We start from the raw sequence: 10,077 nt of genomic DNA, 5'->3' as shown, positions 1-10,077 counted from the left end.
CTAACTGTTGCTTCCTTACCTGCATACAGATTTCTCAAGAGGCAGGTCAGGTGGTCTGGTATTCCCATCTCTTTCAGAATTTTCCATAGTTTCTTGTGATCCACACAGTCAAAGGCTTTGTCATAGTCAATAAAGCAGAAATAGATGGAACTCTTTTTCTGGAACTCTCTTGCTTTTTCCATGATCCGGCGGATGTTGGCAATTTGATCTCTGGTTCCTCTGCCTTTTCTAAAACAAGCTTGAACATCTAATCATTAGGGAAATGCAAATCAGAACCACAATGAGGTATCTCCTCACACTTGTTAGAATGGTTACTATTTTAAAAATGTAAACAATTATTGGTGAGGATGTGAAGAAACTAGAGCCTTTATGCATTGTTGGTAAGAATATAAAATAGCGAAACCGTTAATAGAAAATGATATAGTGTTTCCTAAAAAAATTAAAAATAAACTTGTTACCAGAAGAGTTTGGGGTCTGGCTGCTTGCCACTGAAAAGCCAATAAACAGGCTAGGTTGGTGAAAAGGAAAGTTTGGTTTAATTCTGATGCTGGCAACTGGCTGGGAGGATGGACATCTGTCCAAAGGCTGACTCCCCCCTACTGGCAATCAGTGGGGCGAGAGCTTTTATAGACAGAAGTGAGGGGAGGGGGACTACGTGCAGAAGCAACGCAGTCATCTCTGGCACTCATCCTCAAATCGGTCACCAGTGGTCTGACCAGTGTCATCTTGATTGTTTTAGGTACAGTTAATCTTCAGTTCCAAGGTCCATTTGTTCTCATTTCTTTGAGGCCAGTTCTCAGAATTGTGGCAGCTTACGTGATGAGTACAGTCTGGTCATCATATAGCTAGCTTCTTTCACCGGGGATTTCAGTATCTATAAGACAGCTCACACGGTATGGCTCAGGATATCATCTATAGTCCTTGAGGAGGAACGAAGAGTCCTCGACTGTGCTTAATGACTCCATTATTATTATTTTTCTCCTTTGACTGTTGTCCTTTGTTTCTGCATTTCTCGTTTCTCTGATTAAGCTTATTCTTCAACTGAAGTTTTCCACAGACAAAGTCAGGCAAAGGACGTGGGACAGCGGGGGCAAGGACCATAGGGTCTTGTTGTGTTTTTGAATTACCATATGGTCTAGCAGTCCCACTTTGGGGTATGTTTCCGAAAGAATTGAAAGCAAGATCTTGAAGAGATACATCCACACCCATGTTCGTACAGCAGTAGCAGCACTCTTTGTAATAGCCAAGAAATGGAAGCAACCTAAATGTCCATCAGTGAACTGAATAAATGTGGTATATACATGCAGTGGACATCAGCTTGAGGAAACTGTGAGATAAATGGTGGAGGACACGGAAGCCTGGTGTGCTGCAGTCCATGGGCTTGCAAAGAGACAGACACGACTTAGCAACTTAACAACAGTATATGCAGCTGATTATTAGTCAGCCTTAAAGAGAAAGGGAATTTTGACACATGTCCAATATGGATGAATCTTGAGGACATCATGTAAAGAAGTAAGCCAGTCACAAAAAGTCAAATACTATATGACTGCATTGATGTGAGGTATCTAGAGCAATCAAGCTCATAGAAACAGAAAGTAAAGTGATGTACCAAGGGCTGTAGGGGAGTTGGAGGACGATGGAAATGAAGTCATTGTTTAATGGGTATAAAGTTTCAGTTCTGCAACATGGAAAAATTCTGGAGATTGATTACACAGCAGTGTAAATATATGTAACCCTGATGAACTATACATTTAGAAATGGTTAAAAGGGTAAATTTTATGTTATGTGTTTTTTACCACAATAAAAAAGAATATAAAAGCAAGGTTTATTATTATTATAAGGTCATAATTTAGAAACAAAAGATCTAGACACAGATAACACTTTGTCAGCAAACTTTCACAAGTTTGCTAACACTTGTCAAGTCGAGTTTGTGAATTTTTAAGCTGCGACTTCTCATCAGTATAATTCTACTCTTTGCTTTTATTGCGCTTTCGTCTTCCCAGTACCCTAGTTGGTTGATTCACTCAGTGTCCCCAGTTCAGACCTTCAGAAAGAGTTTGATTGGCTCAGGAAATTCCTCTTTTCTGTATTGGCAGTAATTTTCTAACCAGGCCCTATTGGTCAGACCTGTGAATTGCAAGGCCTTGTGTCAAGGATTCTTCTCTGGCTCAATCAGTGGCCACCTCTTAACTGGGGACTGTGAAAGAGGGAGTTTCTCTTATTAGAGATCAGTGAACGTCCGTAAATACATGCATTCAGTTCAGTTCAGTCGCTCCATTGTGTCCGACTCTTTGCGACCCCATGGACTTCAGCATGCCAGGCTTCATACATGCATAAAGGTAGCCAGATATAATTTAAATAAGACATTTCAAATCCTTTTAAAGTAGATACTACTTTAGAATAATCATAAGGAAGATACAGTGGATGCTATGATGAGGGACTCAGTTACCTGCTTTAGGACCAGGGCCCTCCTTTCAGGAGTGGTGCCTGCTGAGGGCTCATAGCTGAGTCTCTCCAGGAATTGCCTCTGCGAAAGAGAGCTGCATTGTCCACAATTATACTCCTATCTAGCGGATAGCTTGCATCTAACAATCGGGTATGGATGTGGGGGCTCAAAGGCCTGGTCGGGTATGGATGTGGGGGCTCAAAGGCCTGGTCCCGTTGCCTTAATTTGGAACAGCTTAAAGAGCCTCAGCTTCAGTGCTCCATGTAGGATGGGCCGAGCCTTATGACATAACCTCTCTGCAGCTCTGTCGGGGCTTCCTGCCCTCCCTCACGCTCGTGGAGGACTCTGCAATAAGCCTCATGCGTTCAGAGACTTCCCCAGAATCCAGTCTAAAGCAGAGGAATGTTTTGTTTTCCCGCCTTCAACTTTTTGAAATCTTCTCTCTGAAATTTCTTTTTTTCAATTTTCAAGGCTTACATGAGATGTTCAGTTTATTAATTTCGTCACTAGTTCCGAGCCTGTGGTATGATAGACTCTGAAATATGGCATTTTTTAAGCCAGTATTTTTTTTTAAGATATTCTAAGAATGCAAGGAAATAACTAAGTTTTCTGAGAAATGTTTTTTTTTTTTTTTTTTGTGATCTCATAAAGTATCAATAGCATCACACTGTACATCCCCTTGTAATATTTTACAATGATTTTTATTTAACTTTACAATTATTTTAAAATGTTTCTTCATATAGAAAATATATACTTTGTTTAGGAGGATCGAAACAACAAATTTTCACGAAGAATATACTGAAAAACAACAAATGAAAATATTTATACCAAAATACCAAAAATGATTCAACTATTAAAAATATCCTGTTAGACTCTACTCAGCAGTTTGCACAAGGGTCCTTTTGTGTTGCTGTACTGAATAATGATTAGACAAATACAAAGAGAACTGATTTTAAAGTTAAAAAAATAAATTTCAGAAATGATTCTCCCTGCCCAAATACTGCAGTAGGAAATGCAATTACAACATATATCTCTTCCAGAACAAAAAAAGTCTTTGTATAAAATAACTTTGGTACATAATTGGCACAAAGTCAAAATCTCCTACAAAATAAATTCAGGTATCCTCAAGAATGAAATCGAAAAGTATTGGTCCAAAGTAAGATACTCGTACGAGGTAAATGCAAGTAAGCTATTTGCTATCCCTCATGTGATAAATTATTGTCCTAAGGTGCAAATCTCATGACTCTGAGAAATGTTTTAAGTGGTATTAATAGGATTTGACATTATTATGAAAGTTCTTTTTTCATTGGCATAACCAATTAGGATTTCAGTTTGACATTTTAGTCTTTTGTTAAAACTATCACCAAGTAATTAAAGTACACTGATTTTGAGGTACTTGATAATTCACTTTTTTTTGTTTGTTTTGTTACTTCAGACGTTTCCCGTTAGTTTGTCTTCCTGCAGTGATATTCATAAGAAGTAACGAACATATGGCTCCATGGTCCATGGGTGGGACAGAGGAGTGAGTGTGGAGCTTAAGTGTATAATGATCAGTCTAACACCTTCATAACTGTGAATCAGACTTTTAATGTAACTCATATCCTTTTTACTTAGTAGTAAGCATTTGTTAAGAACCTCTTGCTTGTCAGACCCTGGGCCAATCTGATGATACAGTGATGGCTCTGACGGTCTCTGTCCTCAGGGACCTGACCTGAGGGAATGTATTAATTTGCCTAGATCTGTATCCTGTTGCCCTGGGGCTACAGAGATAGTCTATTCAGTTTGTGTCAGACATTAGAAACATTATTATGTATTCATATAAAATTTGTCATGGTAAAGAAAGAGGTTTGTATAAGAAGTGTAATTAATCTAAAAGAGGATCTAAATGTTGAAAGCAGAACATTTCTAGAGCTGCCAAGAAATAGAACTCTGGCCTAGGGAGACCCTAGGATTTATGTAATCTATAGCTATTCCAGAAGTTTTAGAGGATCCTCAAGAAAAAGGGATGGATACTTACCTGTCCTAGGTGTTTACTAAAGAGTCCAGTCAGTCTCCCACACGAAACCAGTGGTTCTTTCCCTAGAGCAGTGACTGCCTTACTTGTTTTTATATTCTGTGGCATCTTGTAGAGTGCCTTGCACATAACAAGTTTCAGTAAGTGTTGCTTAAATCTCTCTGTCTGTGCTAGTGTACTAAGTTGCTTCGGTTGGGTCTGACTCTTGTGACCCCATGGCCTGTAGCCCACCAGGCTCCTCTGTCGATGGGATTCTCCAGACAAGAGTACTGGAGTGGGTTGCCATCCCCTTCTCCAGGGGATCTTCCTGAGCCAGGGATCAAATTCAGGTGTCCCGCATGGCAGGCACACTCGTTATCCTCTGAGCTTCCAGGGAAGCCCATTTTCAGTAATACTATGACATTATTTTCATTAAAAAAAATTTTTGTGTCATTTGCCCCCAGGCATCTACAATAAGGTACCTACAATAAGATCAAGAAATCTAAGTTGAATGCAGTTTTAAAAGCCAGATGTGTTTTTATTATATTGGTATCATGTTTATTATACAAGGATTAGGTAGGCTATAATGGTGGCTTTTATGTGCTATAAACATGAATATAGTCTTTTGAATATTTGCCTTTTGTGATTTGGTGTTACTTATGACTGTTTCTTTCCTCATTTTTTTAGGAGTCTACCATGGCTCAAGAATCTCCAAAAAATTCAGCAGCAGAAATTCCAGTGACTAGTAATGGGGAAGTTGATGACTCTCATGAACATGGCTTTAATAGGGTAAGAACACTTCTGTCTCTCAATACAAAGACTCATGATAAGCCCTTCAGTGCTGAGATGAAAGTAATAGAGTTTATTCATAATATAGGAATATGTTCTTAGATTGACTGTATTCTGGAATCTAATATTATTATGGAGGGATGACTAGGTGGGTCATGTTAGTAATTTGTCCAGAATAAGCTTCTGGCCAGTAAAGCATTTAGGCTTTGATGTTACTATCTGTAATTTTATTGTATAATCAGAGCAAGAGTGTCTCTAATGATTTTGGCATATAACTTTATTAAAAAACTACTTCATTCTACTTGTAATAAGAAAAAATATTAACTATAGGTTATCCTTTAAAACGCTGGTCTCTTTTCTTAGTACATAATTCCCAAGTAGGTGCCTCTTCATTTTGCTGTTTACTTTCTAGAGTGACATATTTGACTCAGTGGAAAATGAAACTTGGGATCTGTTTAATTTTGATCTGCCTCTCATTTGAAATTGAAATGTAATGCATTTAAATGGAAACACCACGGGTTTAGAGATAATGTGGGTTCAAATTTCAGCTATGTCTTTCCTAGTACCTTGAGCAGAGATTTACTTATCTCTCTAAATGAGAATTTTATTTTTGTGGTGATGTTAATGTTAAAGGATATTAAAATAAGTAATATGCCTAATAAAGTCCTAGAAATGAGAGTGATGTTAATTATTTCTGGAGATATTTCCGTTAAACATTCGTTTTTGACACGTGTGTGTCAAACACTTGACACGTGTACAAGGTTAAATAACTTTAAAAATACAGTTTTCATATTCATGAAAAAGTAATGGTTGAAAGATACTTGAATTATTTTACAGCTTAAAAAAATTGGACTCTTTTACTTCATATGTTTGAGAATAAAGTTCTTTAGTTTAACAGAAGATAATATTTTACTTTTAATTTTTAAAATTTTAATTATTTTTTAAAATACTTATTTTTGGCTGCATTGGGTCTCCACTGCAGCACATGGGCTTCTCTCTGGTTGTGGCACGGGGCTCTGTAGTTGTGGCCTGGGGCGCTGTAGTTGTGGCCTGGGGCGCTGTAGTTGTGGCACGGGGCGCTGTAGTGGTGGCCTGGGGCGCTGTAGTGGTGGCACGGGGCGCTGTAGTGTGGCACGGGGCGCTGTAGTTGCAGCACACAGGCCCTCTAATTAGGCTGCAAGGTCTTGGTTGCCCCACAACATGATGGATCTTAGTTCCCCGACCAGGAATTGAACTCATGTCTCCTGCATCGGAAGGCAGGTTCTTAACCACCTGACCATCAGGGAAGTCCCCAGAAGGTGATATTTTAGATCACAGTTTCTCGTTCCCAGCATCATTGGCATTTGGGGCCAGAAAACTTCCTTTGTGGAGGGTTGGCCTGTGCGTGTGGGGTGGTCAGCAGCATCCCTGAGCTCTTCCTGGTAGATGCCAGTGGCCCCTCCAGTCGTTGACAAGCACGAATGTACCCAGACATTGCCAAATGTCAGGGGCAGGGAGGAACTTGCCTCTGGTTGAGAAGCGCTTTTTAGATAGATCATTTTAATGGACTTTTGGAAAATTCCACTCTATTTCACTTATTTTTGGCTCAAGTCATTTAGAAGAAATAGACGTGTCTTCAGGCTTGGGATGTATGTGTTTTTATTTTAATTGCAGGTGTTTTAACTTGGTTTATAAGGACCCATGGGCCAGTACTGAGTGACTGACAGAATGTGTATACCTGAAACTCACACAGTGTTGTGAATCAGCTGTGTGTGCGCTCACTCAGTTGTCTCTGCCTGTTTGCAATGCCGTGGTTGCCAGGCTTCTCTGTCCGTAGTATTTCCTAGGTAAGAACACTGGAATGGGTTGCCATTTCCTCCTCCAGGGGGTCTTCCCGACCCAGCAATCAAACCGTCATCTTTTGTGTATCCTGCATTGGCAGGTGGAAATTCTGAGCACTCGGAGGAAAGTTTCACTTCAGATTTTAGTCTTTCTGGTATTCGAAAACACTGAGATATACTTGCATATTAAGGGAACTCGAGTTACCATCATTAGACACTCTACCAATAGCTTTATAAACTTCTATTAATTTAAATAACTCATTATACCAGGATTTTGGTTAATGACTGCTTTGTCTTATTTTTGGTACCAGCTCCTTTTGCGAATCTATCCTGCAGGTATTTATTGCGTGTATGTTGTGGACCAGGCACCAGGGATGACAGTGCCTGGTCCACAACAAAGTGACAGAGACGCCTGCCGCCGGAGAGTGGGTGTTCTTAGAGACAGTCTGATGAAACTTTCTAAGAAGAAAGCAGCGCATACAAAATGCTGCACTGTGTTGAAGATTCACCTGCCATCTTTAGCTTGGGGTGTTTTTTTGAGCTGTGGCTTTTACATAGTAAAAAACGCACATGTTGAGTGTACGGCTCAGTGGCACCAGCGCCCACGCCAGTATGGAGAGCATCTGCAGGTCTTTCCCAGCCCCCTCGCCGTCTTCTAGGCAGTGTGCCCCCCTCCCTTCCAGAGTCACTCCTGCTGTCGTCATTCTGTCACCACTGATTGCTTTTGACTCGGCCTGAACTGCATGTAAGTGGAATCACACTGGGTGTACTCTTTTCCGACTGGCTTTCACCTAGCATTGTATCTGGAATGTTGCCGTTGTGGCTTTGGCAGTATCTAATTCTTCTTTTCCCCTGGAGAAGGAAATGGCAAATCACTCCAGTATCCTTGCCTGGGAAACCCCATGGACAGAGGAGCCTGGCGGGCTATAGTCCATGTTCGCAAGAGTCGGACGCAAGGACGACTGAACCACCGCCAATGCTTTTTCCTTGTGATACGGTTTTCCATTGTGTTAATACACCACAGTGTGTGTTAATAGGCCCTAATTTGTTTATCCATTTGGTTTGTTTGTTTTTAAAATCTATTATTTTTCTTTTTGTTTTATTTATTTTCGTTTCTGGTGGGTTTTTTGTTTGTTTGTTTCAAAATATTTACTTTTTAATTGAAGGATAATTGCTTTACAGTTTGTTGTTTGTTCTGTCAGACATCAGCGTGAATCAGCCATAGGCGACGCCTAGGTCGTCTGCAGTCTGCCCGTTACGAATAAAGCTGCTGTGGCTTTTCTTGTATAGGTCTTTCGGTGTACATGATCACCTACTTCTGTTGGGTATTTACCATGGAGTGGAATTGCAGATCATGGGTATGTGATGTTTGGCTTTGGTAAATTTTGTCAACTAGTTTGCCGAATGATCAAATTAGTTGACAATCCTGCCAGCGGTGAATAAGTGTTCTAGTTGTTCCACATCATTACCAGTTTTTGTTATTGTCATACTTTTAAGTTTTTGCCATTCTGATGAAATCATAGTAGTTATCTCATGGTTTTAACATGCATCTCCTTGATGACTAATGACGTCGAGCATATTTTCAGATTCTTACTGACCATGTGAATATTATCTTTTATGAAGTACCTTTTCATATCCTTTTCTCGTTTTTCTGTTAAGTGTATGCCTTTTTCTAGTTCATTTGTAACAGTTCTTTGTATGTTCTGGGTATAAGTCATTTGTATGGATGTGTGTATTGCAGATGTTTATCTGCAGTCTGTAACTAGCTTTTGTACTATATTAATGGTATCTTTAGATGACCAAAGGCTAATTTTAATGAAGTCCAATTTATTAGTGTTTCCCTCCCTTTAGTGATTTTTGTGACCCTTGTATCTTTGCCTATCCCCACATCAATCAAGATACTTCCATCTTCTAAAAGTTTCTCTGCTTTACTTCTTACACATAGGTCTATGATCCATCTTGAATTTTGTGTATGGCATGATGTAGAAGTCAAGGCTCATTTTTCCCCCACGTGCGTATCATGTGATGTGCACTGTTTATTGAAAAAAAAAATTCTTTTTCCACACAGGGGCCTTTGCTGTTGATCAAGTGATCATATATGTGCAGCTGTATTACTTGGCTGACTGTGTTATTTCTTGGTCTTTTTGTCTATCGGTGCAGTAATACCACACTGTCTTACCCACTTACTAGAGGAATTAAGTCTGAAATAAATAGTAGCTTCAGCCTTGGTACCTGGTAATTCCTCTAGCTTCGTTCTTTAGGGTTACTTTGTACCTTAAACCTATTCATGAGTCTTTAGTTGAGTACCTTAATTTGCCTTGCTAGTAAAGTAATGTTCAAAATTCTCCAGGCCAGGCTTCAGCAGTATGTGAACCGTGAACTTCCTGATGTTCAAGCTGGTTTTAGAAATGGCAGAGGAACCAGAGATCAAATTGCCAACATCTGCCGGATCATGGAAAAAGCAAGAGAGTTCCAGAAAAACATCTATTTCTGCTTTATTGACTATGCCAAAGCCTTTGACTATGTGGATCACAGAAACTGTGGAAAATTCTGAAAGAGATGGGAATACCAGACCACCTGACCTGCCTCTTGAGAAATCTGTATGCAGGTCAGGAAGCAACAGTTAGAACTGGACATGGAACAACAGACTGGTTCCAAATAGGAAAAGGAGTACATCAAGGCTGTATATTGTCACCCTGCTTATTTAACTTCTATGCAGAGTACATCATGAGAGACGCTGGGCTGGAAGAAACACAAGCTGGAATCAAGATTGTCGGGAGAAATATCAGTAACCTCAGATATGCAGATGACACCACCCTTATGGCAGAAAGTGAAGGGAACTCAAAAGCCTCTTGATGAAAGTGAAAGAGGAGAATGAAAAAGTTGGCTTAAAGCTCAACATTCAGAAAACGAAGATCATGGCATCCGGTCCCACCACTTCATGGGAAATAGATGGGGAAACAGTGGAAACAGTGTCAGACTTTATTTTTCTGGGCTCCAAAATCACTGCAGATGGTGATTTTAGCCAT

General features: G+C 39.8%; 1 protein-coding gene across 9 annotated transcripts in view; it reads left to right on the top strand.

Annotated features, from left to right (window-relative positions):
* Positions 1–10,077, top strand: part of ARFIP1 (ADP-ribosylation factor interacting protein 1) — a 136,451-nt gene that overhangs the window by 44,246 nt on the left and 82,128 nt on the right. For 7 of the 9 annotated variants that reach the window (XM_010840731.1, XM_010840734.1, XM_010840730.1 and 4 more), the window contains one exon: positions 5,127–5,228. In XM_010840731.1, the coding sequence (XP_010839033.1) occupies positions 5,127–5,228 (102 nt within the window). Of the gene's footprint in view, positions 1–5,126; positions 5,229–10,077 lie in introns of those variants that run through there. The other 2 variants (XM_010840739.1, XM_010840740.1) reach the window with 2 other exon arrangements.

This window comes from Bison bison, unplaced genomic scaffold, assembly GCF_000754665.1.
Source record: "Bison bison bison isolate TAMUID 2011002044 unplaced genomic scaffold, Bison_UMD1.0 scf7180017864146, whole genome shotgun sequence".
Lineage (NCBI taxonomy): Eukaryota > Metazoa > Chordata > Mammalia > Artiodactyla > Bovidae > Bison > Bison bison.
This window is presented reverse-complemented; position numbering and strand designations above follow the sequence as displayed.